The sequence below is a fragment of the Cottoperca gobio genome, unplaced genomic scaffold (assembly GCF_900634415.1).
Source record: "Cottoperca gobio unplaced genomic scaffold, fCotGob3.1 fCotGob3_158arrow_ctg1, whole genome shotgun sequence".
Classification (NCBI taxonomy): Eukaryota; Metazoa; Chordata; class Actinopteri; order Perciformes; family Bovichtidae; genus Cottoperca; species Cottoperca gobio.
This window is the reverse complement of record NW_021166815.1, coordinates 22,811-40,820: the sequence shown is the minus strand read 5'-3', so window position 1 is coordinate 40,820 and position 18,010 is coordinate 22,811. Positions and strand designations below refer to the sequence as shown.

The following is an 18,010-nucleotide window of genomic DNA, read 5'->3' as shown; positions in this document are numbered from 1 at the left end:
TCTGATGGACTGCTGGCTTGTATCCAGCTGACTACATGGACATTTCTTTGAGCATTAAAAGACTTAAAAAGAAGAAGATTCCTCTTCTCTCCATCTCAAGTCTTCTGTTTTTATGTTCACTTTTTAATCAATTCTATTGAATGTGCTGTGAGAAAAGGAACTTCACCGGATCCTCTTCATGCACATTATCATAAATCCATTCTAATGTAATCCTCACCCTCCACCGTTCTGGGACATTCTTCAGCATGAGAAGGCCACCTCACCTGTTTGAATAGCAGATGATTGCTGAGTGTATCTGCCTCACGCAGCCTCTCGGAGTTTAACCCTTCAGGCTAAAGATAGATCCCCTGAGACCCTCTTCAGCTCACTGAGTGGGCTGTTAACTTCAGGCAGCTTCTGTTTGTTTCTTCCCTTTTGATTTTCTTCATGTCTAATGTAGAATACCTTCTCCGGGGGGGGCTGGTTTATATTTAACAGGCTACTTGCTGCACAGTTAGGTCTGAATATTATACATTTCCTTTGAATGTTACAGTTTTTTCATACAACTCTCTATTCACTGATTTGTACCTGTGAGATGCAAAGCTTGGTGGCTGATGATAAGTGCTTATTGCATCACTTGGTTTGGCTTTTAATCTCTTGATGAACATTTCAATTTTAGTCGCATTTAGTCATGATGTTAGATTTATAAACATAAAGATGTTTTAGTTTAGTTTTCATCAGAGAAATTGAACCTCGTCATGTATTTTTTAGATACTAAGTGATTCTGAGGCTCCAGCTGTCGCCATGTTTGATGTGCAGTTATCTGGTTAGTGGAAGACACTGTTTACCTGTATGTACCTGTATGTACCTGCCTCTCCTCTGTACATCCAGCTGTCATTCCCTCACATGTCTTTATTTAGGATGTGAATCATTAACTGGCTGCTTCTAAATGAGTCTGCATTATCACCGGATAATAAGCGTTACCTTTTGCTATTCTTCTGTAAATAACTTCATCACATTTGACAGTTTGTAAAGGGTAAATGACAGATGCTAATTGGGTTAATTATCTGAACCAAAGAGGTGATCACTGTGCAGAGTGCATGTACTGAAGAGACAATGACTCAGGTCCTTTAGGTGTCCACTCACTTGTTCACTAAAATACTACACAGACAATATTAATTCAATAATATCCCTTCGGCGAACATCTAGAGGAGGTTTTGGCTGTCTACCTTAATCCTGCACTTATTCTTACTGACAGTTTATAAACACTTTTTAAACCACCTCATTTATTACAGGACAGGTTTGAACAAAGAGAGAAACACAAGTTCAACCCAATTTATTCTCTATCAGTAATCTGAAGCCTCAGAATCATATCTTCATTTATATTCTGCTGGCTTGTCTGTGACATATTTTTACAGTACAGGTATATTGTCCTGTAACAGTATGTGTAAAGCTTTCTGAATGTCCCCATGGTGTTCACAGACGTGCTGTGAGGCAATTCAATACCAACTGATTGGTAGCGAAACCTTATTTTCCAAGTATCGATCCTGGGGGCAACCCCGCAAAATGCAAAAACCTCAGCAAGATGGATCTGCTGTCACGTCTTACTGTAGCAACCAGGCAATCAATGTCACACACCTGCACCGGGGCCTGTATGAGCATAATTCCACTCATCGGCGCTAAACAGTGAAAACCCTTGGGTTCATCAATCATCAATTCAAGCAGCACTCTTTAGTTAACAGTCTGCTCTTTACCCTCTGAATGGACACTGAATTCATCTGTGAACCACAAGAAACTCCCTGCATTTGGCATAAAAAATAAATAAAGGTTATATATAAAAAGAGGGAGGAGACGGGAGCAATATGTTTTACTTTGATTGCTGTATTCTCTTTCTCGCTCAGCTTGCTTCACTATAATTCCCAATTTGGAGCTGTCATGATTTGAAATTGAAGCTTGCAGCAAAGATTGATCTCTAACCCCCCCACAGAATACCTTTGATTGGACAATTTTGCGGAAAACGACATACTGGAAAGTCAATATTTCCTGAATGATATAGATGATATAGATAAGTAATATCTCCATGACGCATCAATTCACCCAATACAGAAGTGCATTCTCATCTTGGGAAGGCCCAACCCTTTGTGGGGTCTTTGAGCAGCTCAAGAGGCAAAGCAGTCGTGTAGAAATCCGAAGTTTCCTGGTTTGATCCTCGGCTCCAAGTGTCCTTAAGCAAGACACTAACCGCTGATCAGCAGGTTGGCACCTTGCAGAGCAGCCATCAGTGTGTGGATGTGTGTATCTGTGTGTGTTGTAGAGCTCATTGAGTGTCTTCCTGGGTCTTCAGTATTATTCATCGTTATATAGAAGACATACTGGAAGGTGGAACTATCACTCAACACAAGCATTGGAAGTATTTAGTTATACTCACCTGTGGACTTCCTTGATATCAGGTGTGTGTATGATTTGTTAGGAGATTTGGAGTTATTGGTTTGTGCAACACATTGAAGGGGTTTTCTGTTCTGGCCCTCTATACACACGTAGGTGTTCTCACTTCTGGTGTCTGATTAGACATCTGCTCAGGTTGATGGTTGGAGCTCTGCTGGAAACGGAAAGTATTGTGTGGAGTGTTTGAGCACCTTGGTGCTACGCAGATGTTTAATGAGCCGATCTCTTGTTTGTGCGCCGCACTAAACTAATACAGACGCAAGGACGCACATGAGTACACATGATATTATACACACTCACATGCACAGTTGGTGACTAACTTAGAAATGTAGTAATGTTCCAGCAAAAGAGATTTGAGAGTGATGCTTTGTTTTTATACAGACTTCATTTCCTAATTATTTCCTTTATAATTTCCTTGGAAGTTTCATTGAAAGAACTATGTAATTTGGTTCTAATTATAGGGAAATAAAACAGCTTCATGTAGGACTGAGAGCATAATTATTCATTATTAAATGATTTTGTACAGTTTTATTCTCCATATTTGTTGAATTGTATGCTTTCCTGTTCACAAATTTCATATTTTTATGTTCTGCTGCCCTGATGCAAAAATACTATTACACAAGTATTGTATTGGGATTAATTGCAATATCTTTACTTCACCTATAATTAGTACCAAATTACATTTCCAGGTTGAACAAAGCAAACAGGAGAGTCATGGAGATACAGTGTGTCGCTAACCGAATGTCTTTCCTCTCTTCCCCAGGTTACAAGCGCCCACGCCTCAAAGTCGGACATCGTGAAGTCCGGAAGCCCCAAATCCACACTAAAGCATATATGGACAGAAAGCAGTAAGGATATGTCCATCAGTAGACTGCTGTCACAGACTCTACATGGCAAAGAGAACAGCACAGCCTTGGACCTTCGCTATGACACTCCAGAGCCCTACTCTGAGCAGGACCTGTGGGACTGGCTGAGGAACACCACAGACTTGCAGGACTCGCGGCCGCGGGCCAAACGGCGACCAATGGTAAAGACGGGGAAGTTCAAGAAGATGTTCGGCTGGGGGGACTTCCACTCTAACATCAAGACGGTCAAACTCAACCTGCTGATCACCGGTAAGATCGTGGATCACGGCAACGGCACCTTCAGTGTCTACTTCCGCCACAACTCCACAGGCCAGGGCAACGTGTCCGTCAGCCTGGTGCCTCCAACCAAGATAGTGGAGTTCGACGTAGCGGCGCAGCAGTCCGTCATCGACGCCAAGGACTCAAAGTCCTTCAACTGCCGCATAGAGTACGAGAAGGTGGAGAAGGGAGCCAAGAACACACTCTGCAACTTCGACCCGTCCAAGACCTGCTACCAGGAGCAGACCCAGAGCCACGTCTCCTGGCTCTGCTCTAAACCTTTCAAAGTCATCTGCATCTTCATTTCCTTCTACAGCACCGACTACAAACTGGTGCAGAAAGTGTGCCCAGACTATAACTACCACAGTGACACTCCCTACTTCCCCTCCGGCTGATGTTCCCTTACGCTCACGTGAAGAGAAGTGGACGAGCGCAGACTGGGGCTTCTACCCACCCAGGAGAAATGTGTCTGTTAGCCGTACTGTCCCTCAACACGTTCACACCAGAGTCAGACATCCCAACTGAATTGTGCAGAGAGAGCAGTTAGAAGGTAGACAGGAGTGTAATTTGCTTATGAATGACTTGGACTCTGTGATTACTATGAATATTAACAGGTAGATTTTGTTCCTGCTTTATGTTTTGTCCCTGTTTGAAGCCTGTAGGTAGCAGAGCTGTGTTTGGATTGTTATCACTATTAAAGTCGGCCCTTTGTTGCTTTATGTTCACACTTATTTTCACACTAGGTGTTAACATCTTTGTTTCCCTGTTTTAGCATAATTCATATACAATGCATTAAGTCTCTGGACAACTAAATACGGACTGTTTGCCCTGCTCTGCTATTTACGCTCTGCAGTTTGTCCTGCATAACTGGAAAACAAAATGAATTCCTCATTTAAAAAGAATTTAAAAAATAAAAGTTTTACAAAACCTGCAAGGCAACTGAAGAGGACAGTGAAGATTCACATGTGAGGTGAGATGCTCTGGACCTGAGCAGGAAACAACAACAGTCCACCTTCAGTTCCTGCTCGTGCAGCTCCATGTTGGTTCCTTCTCAGCTGACTGAATGTCTGATTGATCAGTGGTTTGTGGGGGATGGGGCTTGCTCATTGTCACTTAATATATCAAATGTAATGTATTGAATTATATATCTTAGAGCCTAATTTGTAAAAATGGTTTGTATTGTACATAGTTTATCCCAATGGCGCTGCTTCTGTACATGCCCCCCATGAGCTGTGTGTCCCCCCTCCTGCTAAGTCCTCTTGTTCACTCCATGTATGCTCGTTCTTGGTTCCTCTAACAAAGAAAATGATGTTGCTGCCCTAGATGTGAATTTCTTGAAATCATCAATCCTGTACAGAAGCTGTAAAACTTACTAAATATATTAAAAGTATTCATTGAAATTTTCTTTATTGGGGGGGAAGGTGGGGGCTGGAGATGTACATATTAATTAAAGAACACGGTAAATTTTATCAATTGAATGTTTGTACGAGTTGGTTCTTTCTGTGTGTTGCAGTAATAACGAGTCCGATGTTTGTCAGCTGGTTGCAGGTCTCCAGAGGCTCCGCACGAAGATGTTACTGTACGGTGATGTTCATATCTCATGTGTTAGGAGTTACAGTCCGTCTGACAACACAGATCACACGAAGATTTTATAACCGTGACAATCGGGCGATACTTTCGAAATAACATCAGCTACACGTTCACACACTTCGCTTTTCATCCTACATGCAGTGAAAAGAAAAAAGGTATTCAAAACATTTAAACACATTTGCAGAATGGGAAGTCATTTTAACCAAAGCCGCCACGCACCTGCAGAGCTGGGACCGGAACTGACCCGTTATTATATATTATATAAAGACTGTGGAGCTGAACAGTGTTCTGATCCAACGAGCTCCATGCAGGCAGCAGAACAGAAGAGATGTACAAGAGCTCAACACATGTTACTCAGTAAATAACGTCAAACTCAAAGGAAGTGAAACAGAAACATGTTTAAGGTGCAGCGAGGCCACTAAACTGGAATAGGGCAAGATTGTGCCGATGGTTAAAAAAACGAGCCGCCCGGAACATTCATCCACATGTTGGTGCTTTCACAGAGGATTCATGGAGGTCAAGTGTTTGTGAGGCTCACAAATCAGCCTCCTGGGGTGAAAACTGGCCTCACAGGGTGCAGAAGTGATTGTTCCCTCACTGAGGTCTCACAGATCCATACCATCAGTCCATATATAATCACACTGAGCAAAACCAAGAGAGCTGCAAACAAGGAAACCTTTCAGGATCCACAACCCTGCAGCGTTACAGTATTTAGATCATCTTCATGATGCACTCTATGAACTGGTTAAAGCTAGTTGTATTCATGGTATAATTAATTCCACATGTGTATAAAATAGTGAAGAACTTTGTAAAAGTACTTGCTATGTGTTCTAACAAGCTAAGCAGCCCCATAGTTGTCATGTGTGCCGTGTACACACAGAGTGTATGTAAACAGTCTGTGCAGAGCGTCACATGGCTCCTCAGCTGAAGGGACCCAGAACACATAAGCTCTGTGCCCGACTATAATTACTTCTTGGAGCGTCTTCTGTTTTAGCACCATGTGTGATCGAGCAGATTTCCTAATAATCGAGTGTGCCAGAAAGTTGGACACATAGAGGTGAACTTGTATTTCAGTCCCTGGGAGATGTGGAGATTGGGATGCAAGACTGATAGCGTCTGTTCTGGGACTTCACAGTGGCACCTGCCATCGAATCCTCCGACTCGGCAGTTAGGATCAGCAGTCGGCTTTAAACAGATTAGGGGCTCTGGGGGAGGGAAATCCGCTGCCTTTAGCTGGCTCACGACTTATCAGTAATTAAAGTGGATGCCAGGTTTGTGTGTTCATTGGCGGTCCGCAGGGTGCTTTTATAGCTGTCCTCATTAAGGAGCTGCCTGCAAAAGTTTGCCCTCAATGCACACTTTTAACAAGCCAGTAGGGATTTCATATTATATGGCTAAATACCATCAGTGTAGAAGCAAACACATAACAAAACAATGCCTGATGATTCACAATGCAACGAACATGAAGTTACTTTATGTCCTTTTCTTTAACCTCGGATCTGGTTTCTGTGCCGACCCCTTGGGGATTGTTTGTTTTACACAGACAGGGAATATTTACTACGTTATGTACTAAACTAAATAAAGATGAACTGAGTGACATGAAGGATGTAATGTATAGACTGGTTGTTACAGCTGAAGGCATTATTATAATAAACATAGACTGCCAACTAACTACTGAAGCTTTAACAAACGTTCTCACAGGTCACATGTTCTCCCAACACGACCTCTCTCCAGACAGAAGTCTCTTCAGTTCAATGAACCTCCTCTCATGTTTGATGCCAATGTTGTAAAGATGTTACAGGATCATCAGGGTTATACAAAGATCAATGGCCTCGATGTCTCTGTGTCTCTGTGTCTCTGTGTGTCTGTGTGTCTGTGTGTCTGTGTCTCTGTGTCTCTGTGTGTCTGTGTCTCTGTGTCTCTGTGTCTCTGAGTCTCTGTGTCTCTGCGTCTCTGTGTATCTGAGTCTCTGTGTCTCTGTGTGTCTCTGTGTCTCTGTGTGTCACTGTGTGTCTCTGTGTCTCTGTGTGTCTGTGTATCTGAGTCTCTGTGTCTCTGAGTCTCTGTGTCTCTGCGTCTCTGTGTATCTGAGTCTCTGTGTCTCTGTGTGTCTCTGTGTCTCTGTGTGTCACTGTGTGTCTCTGTGTCTCTGTGTGTCTGTGTATCTGAGTCTCTGTGTCTCTGTGTGTCTCTGTGTCTCTGTGTGTCACTGTGTGTCTCTGTGTCTCTGTGTCTCTGTGTCTCTGTGTCTCTGTGTCTCTGTGTCTCTGCGTCTCTGTGTCTCTGAGTCTCTGTGTCTCTGAGTCTCTGTGTCTCTGTGTCTCTGTGTCTCTGAGTCTCTGCGTCTCTGTGTCTCTGTGTCTCTGAGTCTCTGTGTCTCTGTGTCTCTGTGTCTCTGCGTCTCTGTGTCTCTGAGTCTCTGTGTCTCTGTGTCTCTGTGTCTCTGTGTCTCTGCGTCTCTGTGTCTCTGAGTCTCTGTGTGTCTCTGTGTCTCTGTGTCTCTGAGTCTCTGTGTCTCTGTGTGTCTCTGTGTCTCTGTGTGTCACTGTGTGTCTCTGTGTCTCTGTGTCTCTGTGTCTCTGAGTCTCTGTGTCTCTGTGTGTCTGTGTCTCTGTGTGTCTGTGTCTCTGCATCTATGCCTCTCTGAGTCTCTGTCTCTCTGAGTCTCTGTCTCTCTGTGTCTCTGTCTCTCTGTGTCTCTGTGTCTCTGTGTGTCTGAGTCTCTGTGTCTCTGTGTGTCTGTGTCTCTGTGTCTCTGTGTGTCTGAGTCTCTGTGTCTCTGTGTCTCTGTGTCTCTATGTCTCATGCCAACATGTCACTCGACACCTCTGTTGATTTAAAGATTGTGATGTGAACTCTTTTCTCCAACATTGAATCTGAAACGACTTCCTGCCACTAAACGTTGGTTTTGCACACAAACTGTGCAGAGTCGTCCGATACGAACACATTCACTCCTTGTAGTTAACTTCCTTCTTATTTGATGGTCAACAAGAGTTCAGTTTACCTTGTCGTTGTGGATTCTTATTATACTTTGTACCTCAGACACTCTTCTGATATCTGCTCTCCCACGTTGAACAGACTTGTGTGTCAGATGGATCAGCTGTTCTACAAACAGTCACATTTGGTTCTATGAGTTTAAGCTTTTGTCCAAATTCTCCAAAAGTTGTTATCGCAAACTTTTGGGCCGTGAAGTGAGAGTATGATATTGTGACAGCCCTATTGGTGAGTATTATTGTTGATCAAATATCCATAAATCATGAGTTTGTAACTCCTCTCCCTTAATGGGGTGATTATCGATTTGTCTGTTCAATCACAATGAAAAGCGTCTCGATAAAACACAAGATCTGCATCCAGTACATTTCTATTACGTTTGTCATGAAGTGATCTGGAGCTTTAATGAGCCTCTGAGTGAAACAAGCTGCACATTATCAGCACATCAGCTGTTTTACTGCATACATACTGCATGAGCTTCAGCACATGTTCCACTTGTGTGACAGCAAATCAAAGAAATAGAAGAAACTAACTTAAATACAGTGAATCCCAAATTCCTGTTAACAATGCACAAAGTTCAAACACTAAAGTAATATTACAGAGCTTTGAAGCATGTTTATAAGAAGAACGTCATGAAGCAACCGGTTCATAATTCTGCTGCATAACGACCGCATCTCACTTGGCATCGGGAAGCAGCTGGAACACGATACGAGCAGTTTACTCCACCTGTCAGCTCCTGTTGGTGCTTCTGTCTCTATTGTCCTGGACGCTGCAGGCTGGACTCTTGCCGGGCCGCAGCCGGAGCTTCTCTTTGTTGTATTTCCTCAGATTCTTCTCACACAAACCTGCTTTGTTGGAGGATTCTGGAAAATATTGACACGGTAAACTTGTTGCACTGAATCTCTTTAATCATGTTAATCATGTTAATCATGGAATCATGAATCCGTCCCTTGAATGCATTATAACAGATGTGACAGATCCACAAAGAAACACAGCGAGGTCTTCATAATGTCGATGTCTGCTTTTCTTTTAAGCCTTGAACTCTCACTGGCTGCAGAATTCTGCTCAGAGGCCATGTTGCAAAGAAATATTGAGTTCCTTCCTCTTGAATCCTTAAATCACTAATGTAAAGAGTCCTTGACCACCAACCTCTCAGCCCAGCCAAATGCTCCAACAAGCTAACAATGCTAGCAACTATGTGCTGCTGTACTTATGCACGGAGGAGCTTTGAGCTAAATGCTAACATCTGCTTACATCACGTTTACCTGGTTAACCACGTAAGTTTAGCCAAATGAAAACATTTCAGGGACATAGAGTTCTGCAGGGACGACATGTTTCTGTGGGTGAACCCTGGACGTTAGCATCGCACAGCTTCCCTCCACAAACAGTCTTCGGGGTTCTCCGTTAGATTTGGCCAAACCGTTTTTAAGACGTGTAAAAGCTCGAACATTCACGAGTGGGGTATGTGCTGACGTATTATAAATCAAGGACAATAACGTTAAACTCTCTTCAGCTTGTGTGAAGCACAGACCATCGAAGCAGAAACACAAAGACAAAGTGAAACATGCTGACTCACGTCAGCGTCGGAGGACTCGTTCCTGCAAAAGCTGCCAAAATAAGATGTCATTTTCAGCCTTTACGTGTTTGTGTTGTGTAACATTGTTCTTAATGTCAAGTGACAAGAAACTAGCTATTTACAATTTAGTGCAAGTAACAATATTTATGACAAAAGCTGAATAATATTAATCAAAAATAAAAACGTTCCAGTTATGTGGAAACATACTTTTTACTTTATGAACGGCAAGTTTGAAAGTAAAACCCTATAAATACTATAAAATCCTAATTATCAACTCTTTAATTAGCTATTTAAGTAATTCCCCTTTTTTAAATTTGCATAATCTGTTAATGTGACAAAATAAATGTTTTCCTCTGCTGGTTCAGGAGTTCTCACTCATCACTCCAGTGACAATAATTAAGAGCAACACGATGTATTCAAGGTCCTGCGCCGCGTCCTGCGCTGTGTCCTGCAGCACGCTGCATCTCTTCATGTGCATGTTCCCCTGCAGGTTGTGTCCCACTCAGCTTATGATGAATGTAATAACTGCAGATCTGATAAGCAGCCTGGCGTCCTCGCCGTCATGATAAGGGTTCCTCCCATGAGAAGACGTATCTGTGAATCAGGGCAGCAGAACAATGAGTTTGGGATCCTGCCCACATTAAGCCATCTTTGCCAATCCCATCCCGACCTAAACCGTGCTTTGCCCAAACAGAATTTCTGCTATAATCAAAAGCGGAATGGAAAAAGGACCCTGCAAGCCTCTGGGATATTTTTCCATTAACCATTTTGACACATGACTGACTGTGGGGGATTATTGGTTTTTGAAGAACTATTAACAGCTGTACATTTGCATTTTAATACAGTTCTCCTCAACTTACTAATGCAATTTGCTTCTCAGCTTTGTTGCCCATCATTCCTTCAGCATTTCAAACTAACAGAAAAAAGCCCTCCAGCTTTAATCATTTTAATTGCTATAAAATAATTTTCTTATTAATCGCTTCTGAATCTTCACAATTAGACACAACTCTTCTCCGAACTGTTGCTCGTCACTTCCTGGAAGGGTTTGCACCGTCCACATTGAATCCTTAGTTGCATAGAAAGGTTGTAATACTAATACAATAATAACTCAAATGTCCATTCCCCATTCCCGCCTGGCCAGGTTGGACGTTGTCTGATCAAGGTGATGAAGTTGCACCGGATTAATTCTTTCAGCTCTGAGACTCAGACACTGAAACTATCTGCACATCTGTTTCCCTCTGCATGCGTCATATTTGCATTTCTGTATATTTATCCTCAGCAGGAGCTTGTGCACCTCTTTCTTTAGCAGAACACTTTAGTGACTGACTTCCTCTGACCCGACTGTGACGGAGCGGGAACACGACGCCAGAGAATTTGCATGACATTTTCATAGGGCAAAAATAAACTGAAGGTCTGCAATTTCTACTTTATAGCATTTTGTAATTTTATGAAACGGACATTTGGTATTGAAAAATAATTTGATAAAATAGATCTGTACGCTGCATGGAAAAGTTTTTAAATGACGATAACATGTCGGGTTAACTGACTGTCATCTTCCAGAAATTCTCACATGGAGCCAAAGACTGTCTGTCAAACAGCTCCGTGTTTTATAAGCTCGGGTCCAGTTCCAAAGTATTTCTTATAACTATTCGCAAGTTTGGTACCAGTTTCTAATAAAGCCATTTATAAAGGGCTTGATTAATTATATTGAATCCTTTACAAAGGATGGAAACATGGACACAGATAAGTGAGTTATTAGTACTGTTCACCATCAGGGAGTGTGCAGTGGGCCGATGAGCTTTATCACTGAGAGCTGCAGGAAACTATCGATGAGAATGGAGTTGTTGGCTTAATACTCAAAACAATTAACTAAAATTCCAGTCTCCATACAACCAAAACAATTAGCTAAAGGTCCCGTCTCCATACAACCAAAACAATTAGCTAAAGGTCCCGTCTCCATACAACCAAAACAATTATCTGAAAGTCCCATCTCCATACAACCAAAACAATTATCTGAAAGTCCCATCTCCATACAACCAAAACAATTAGCTAAAAGTCCCGTCTCCATACAACCAAAACAATTATCTGAAAGTCCCATCTCCATACAACCAAAACAATTAGCTAAAAGTCCCGTCTCCATACAACCAAAACAATTAGCTAAAGGTCCCGTCTCCATACAACCAAAACAATTAGCTAAAAGTCCCATCTCCATACAACCAAAACAATTATCTGAAAGTCCCATCTCCATACAACCAAAACAATTAGCTAAAAGTCCCGTCTCCATACAACCAAAACAATTATCTGAAAGTCCCATCTCCATACAACCAAAACAATTAGCTAAAGGTCCCGTCTCCATACAACCAAAACAATTATCTGAAAGTCCCATCTCCATACAACCAAAACAATTATCTGAAAGTCCCATCTCCATACAACCAAAACAATTAGCTAAAAGTCCCGTCTCCATACAACCAAAACAATTATCTGAAAGTCCCATCTCCATACAACCAAAACAATTAGCTAAAAGTCCCGTCTCCATACAACCAAAACAATTAGCTAAAAGTCCCGTCTCCATACAACCAAAACAATTAACTAAAATTCCAGTCTCCATACAACCAAAATAATTATCTGAAAGTCCCATCTCCATACAACCAAAGTTCCTTCTCAATGACGTGTTCACTCACTGCATAATGTTCGCAGTTTTAAACAGAAACTAATCGGATATCTTCAGGAAACAGAAGTACTTGTTAAGTTTAGTTAATAAGTGCTAATAATATTTTAAATTAAAGTTTTTATTTTTGAGCGTTGACATTCACACGGTGAAAGTCTTGTGTTTCGTTTGTCCTCCTCCCTTTGCAGACTTCTGTTGACCGATATGTTAGAAACATCATTATTTATAGAAGTCTAGGCTGCAAAGAGAAACCTTCACAAAGCAAAATACCTGTAATAAATATCTACTCTTCATGTACAAGTAAAACTTTCTTTGCTTTGGGTTGATTGTACATGTGCGTGGTATTTAAATCTGAAAGTGGCTTTGTGTAGCAGTGTCTACCCTTTAACCACATCTTGTCTGGTGTATCAGGCTCTCTGGTTATTTCAAACAGAGCTGGAATATCAGTTTGTAAAGTGATGGCGGACAAGACAAAAGGATGAACACTTTGGCGCGTCGAACACCCTAAAGTATCTATTATGTTTTGACATAATCACTGTTAACATACCATATGATGAGCATATAATAGGAGCACATCAGTGTGAATCACCTGAATTAATACATCTTGACAAACTTTATCAAACTTATAACCCCCTCCTACTCCCATTCCCAAACTCCATTAGCCCTACATCAGTGCGTCTGACGTGACACAGAGATAAAGGTTACCCTCATATTTAATGATACACATTTCCCACGGGACTCAGGAGAGCTTCCCGACAGCTATAAGGGCTTCTCAACGGGTGTTTGTTATCCTTATTAAAAGTTCAATAACAGTATGGAAAACAATTTAATTAATACTGATTGTGTCTGAAAGAGCACTGCCTCAGGGCTTTGGAAACGTCTGATGGAACGTGTAGCATTTTAATCTTGGAGAATTAATTACCTGCCGGGGTACACGCCCCTTTTTGCCACATCCCTTCCAGGCTTTATCTTTGTGACCTTTTCTTTCCCCTCTTCTTTACTTAAACACACTTCCTGCCAGAACTAAACTGCTCCTCTTAATAAACTTTCTGGCTGATGAACTCGGCTCCAGCGGACGTATCGGGCTCTATTGACGGGGGTTAATCGAATGCAGGGCGGGTCACTTTCCCCACACATCAATACGACCTCTGGGGTGAGGCTTAAGTGTCTGGTTATAGGGGGGATTATACACATGTGCTATGGAGATACATTAGAAAGAAGGACAGTGAAATAGCATTAAGTTAAAACAAAGTTCATTATCGGCTAAACCCATAAAAGATAAATGATGACGTCACACTCACATTCTCCGTCTGCAAATTTAACAGCTGCAGCATTTAAATAAGAAAATACAAAACTAGCTTGAAACGAAAATGCTTGACGAGCGGCCATTTAAATCTTCTACATGGATCAGTTCTAAGTATTGGTTGATTTAGATTATTACACTTTATCTTCACCGTAAGATATGACAGCAAAGTATTGATTTTGAGAAACTAGATTTAACTCATCAAATGTTATTTATATCAAAACCTTCACAGGAAAGTTAATTGTGTTTCATCAGGTTTTGCCTCAAACTATAAATGAAGTTCACTGTCATATTTCTCCAACTTACTTCGTGGTAAAATCAAATATGTTTTACGATTGTTAATTCCACATTCAATATGTGCATTACCGCCTCTTATTCAAGTCTTAATATGTCATGGAACAATGCTTTCTATAAGTCTGCACCATCTGAAACACCTTCAGGTCGTCTGCTGCTCTGCTTTCTGTCCCACACTCAGAACATGTTTCATAAATCTGGAACAAACTGGCAGAAACACTTCTTCAAATCGAGACTGAAGACTTTTATTAAAGGAAATAAGTATTCATATCATAATTTCATTATATACACTTCTGTTGCACTTTGTCTTGATGCTTTGTATGTGTTTTGTAAAGCACAAATATTGTAGTAGAAACGTTGTAACTCGTGTCTTGCTTATGCTTTCGCTTACATTTGTATCCTGTTTTATATTTTGAGATAATATTTCCACCTTCACCCAGATGATTATCACATTTAGTGAGGAGTCACGTACATGTGGTGGATACCGTGAAGGTGTTCTGCGTACAGACGCTCTACATCTGTTAGCAGATACAATGCAGAGAAACCTGCCGCTCAACAACCCTCGTTGTCTGACGGTCCTTTTGTTTCATTTTGATGAGGTTATCAATTACAGACAATAACGGGGGGCCGGGTGGGTGGGGGTGCCAGGTGACGGGGGTAAGAGAGCGACATGTATTTGGATTTCTAGAGCCACACTCCAGGCTTTCAATAACAGGATTAATGCAGCCTAAGGTGCTGCTGTTCCGGCTGGAAAAGGATCAATCGGAAAAAGGAAAAAGCGTATTAAAAGGATTATAGATTAGCAATTAGATGTCTTCTGACTGCGGTTTAGAAAGTGCTCTCTCACACTCTTTTGAGTCATAAGGTGAGGTGTGTGACGGCTGGCGCTGTGTCCACTTCCTCTCTCGTCTCCACTCCGACACCCGGAGGTTCATCTGAGTCCAAACACGCCGCTCACGCTTCAGGAAGGACTTCTGTTTCTGCTCTTCGTCTACGGCTGAGGAACAAACTCAGCTTCTTTCACCCTCAAAACATCAAGAAAACTTCTAAAAATGTGACGTTTTATCTGGTGCCATCATCGGGTAAACATGCTCTAATAATAACTGCTGATGGATGAATATCAAACACAAAGAAACGTTCATGTGATGGAGTAACGTCTCAGTCTTTACATTATAAAGCTGAACGTACCTGAGCTGTGGATGATCGTGTTTGTGAAGACATTCGTCTGCTGTCTTCTTCTGTTCTTCAGCTACAGATCCGTGTGCTGCTCGTATAGAAGGAATAAGAAAAAGGCCCTGTCACACGTATCTGTATGACAGAAACTTATGCCGTCACATACAAAATATCGGCAATAGGTTGATATAAATTAAGGGTATGTTGTGATCGTTTGAAGGACGCAGACGTTATGCCGAACACGGCAGACATACGGCCCTGTCACAGCTCCGTGTAGCAGAAACATGCCGGTGTATATGAAAATTAGCTCAAAATGTGTCCAAATATGTCCAACTTTTCCACAGCGGTGTTGTAGCTGACGCATACATAACAAATTATTATACGTATGTCAAACATTGATAGCGTATCACTTACCTATTTAAAACGTATCAGAGCGTCTGGACAACGCAGCTGGAAAAGTGCCATCTGGTTCACGTCATGACGATGCTGGAGAACGGCTAACATGCTGAACGCTAGCTGTCCTGTAGAAACACGTGTAATAAGTTACTCCGTCGTCAGGCATCATCTTAACATCGGGTAGGAATAGGTTATCCACTCGTTATCAATACATTGGCTGTAGGGTTCACCGTCAGCCGACGTAGCCTATATCTAACGTACCTCTAACGTAGTCACGTAGGTATTTACGTACTATATTTACGTAGGTAAATATTCAACTACGTATTCCGTATTCACGTATGTCTAACGTGACGTAACGTCTGCATATCTTATGAAGCACACGTCGGGTACGTCCGGTAATTTTGAACATGTTCAAAACATCAGTGTTCAACAACGTACCCCAGCGTAACACAGTGAGCTCTTAACGAATACTACTTATACCTTACCTTATATCTACGTACACCAGCGTGTTGCCGATATTTTGTATACGTTATGCATTCGTTGGGCATTCGTCTGATACATTTTGTATTAGTAAGTGATGCGCTATCAATAGGCTAGACATGCGTATCTGTATATGTTCACTTCTCCGATCCGATGAAAAGTTGGACGTATTTGGACTCAAATTTTCGTATGCGCCGGCATAAGTTTCTGTCATGCGGATATGTGTGACAGGGCCTTTAGATCCTTGGAGGAGTGACCTGTGACAGGCCTCACCTGGCACCCGCCGTGTCGGCCGTCCCTGTGAGCTCTCCGGATCATTTGTTATGTCCAAGGTGGCTGCAGGGTCGACACCGGCAGATAAAGATCCTGGAGAGTCAGGAATACAGCTCCACTTATATCAAATACAATTCATGAGACTGCACATCATCTGTCATATTATTCAATAACACATAGCAAAATAAAAGTCACCAAGGTCAGCACAACTTTGATCTGGTGGGGATGCAAGAGGAAAGAGTAATTTAGATCAGGTTACACGACACGAAGCAGACGTTCCTTTAACAACATCAATTCATTGGTTGACTGTTAGAGACGTTTGTCACTCAGTCGCAGGCTTCTGTGTCTCACGACTTCTATTTACCTGAGTGGGATTTTTACTGAGTATCAGCTGAAAATATCCAGAAGTAGAACTTAGCTTCACACTCTGAGGGCTGTGTGATTCTGCCACGCTGCGTTTAGGACCCCAGCATGTTCAGACGCGGCCCGGCCTGCAAATAACAACAATACAAAAAGCTAAACGTGCAGAGCTGACATCCAACACAGCTGCTGGGACGAGGTTATACATCACCGTCCTGATGCCAGTTCAGTAATTCTGCTTTGTCATGTGCTTTGTTTTAGTCTTAAGTGTGTGAGTGTATGTGTGTGTGTGTGTGTGTTCTCTCTGCCAAGTAGTCCTGACCAGATGGCAGACCAGTGCTTAGCCAGCCCCGATGAATCCCCTCAGCAGTTTAACATTAAACACGGCTCGGTGTCGTTCTGGAGCTTCACTTTCATCTTTATCTTTATTTCCACACCTGATGAAACTCGTCTCCACATGTTCACCGTGAATCATAGAAGCTCATAATTAGACATTTATTTACTGCAGGATGGAGCAGCGGAGGACTCGGGGAGTCTGTTCATGAAATGTTGCTTTATTGTTCCAGCGACATTTTTATAATGACAAAAAAACAACGATTTAATTATCCAATTAAAAATGAAAATATAGATATTATAATCAAAACAAAAACAGATCCAGTAACATGTGAACACAAGAACAAATCAACGAGTTCGGCACTCTATGTGTGTGTACGTGCTCTACGGAGGTGGAGAGTAACCAAGTGTTGTACTTGAGTACAATGTGAGGTACTTGCTCTTTACTTGAGTATTTAATGTTCCTTCTACTCCACCACATATCTTATTGTACTTTTACTCCATTATATTTAGCAGCAGCAGCAGCAGCTGCAGGATGAAGATGTTCTGCAGGTCTCCACACAGCTGCAGGATGAAGATGTTCTGCAGGTCTCTACACAGCTGCAGGTTGGAGATGTTCTGCAGGTCTCCACAGCTGCAGGTCTCCACACAGCTGCAGGTTGGAGATGTTCTGCAGGTCTCCACACAGCTGCATGTTGGAGATGTTCTACAGGTCTCCACAGCTGCAGGTCTCCACACAGCTGCAGGTTGGAGATGTTCTGCAGGTCTCCACACAGCTGCCCACACTTTAATATAAAGTTTAAGCTCCTGTGAATCCTGCAGCATTGGTGACATTATGGAGATGTGGAGGTGAGGCATGTTCTTCTCCCAGCATGCCTTTGTGGCTAAAAGCAGAATTGAGACAGGAACTGGACTGTGTCCAATCTCTATTGATTGTTGGCCTGCGCTGCCCCGTGTCCCTGTGTCCTTGTGTCCCCGTGTCCCTGTGTCCTCGTGTCCCCGTGTCCCCGTGTCCTCGTGTCCTC

The 18,010-nt window shown here is 42.2% G+C and overlaps 1 protein-coding gene across 1 annotated transcript; it reads left to right on the top strand.

The window, feature by feature from the left end:
• The first annotated feature begins 3,192 nt into the window (after positions 1–3,192).
• On the top strand, positions 3,193–5,026 carry nxph1 (neurexophilin 1). The gene has a single exon (XM_029426354.1). It carries the CDS (start codon positions 3,281–3,283, stop codon positions 3,941–3,943), a length of 663 nt encoding a protein of 220 aa, XP_029282214.1. The 5' UTR covers positions 3,193–3,280; the 3' UTR covers positions 3,944–5,026.
• The last annotated feature ends 12,984 nt before the right edge of the window (positions 5,027–18,010 follow it).

Bases quoted from the DNA above. Each gene is read 5' to 3' on its own strand.
- nxph1 (XM_029426354.1), top strand. From the start codon at position 3,281: ATGTCCATCAGTAGACTGCTGTCACAGACTCTACATGGCAAAGAGAAC.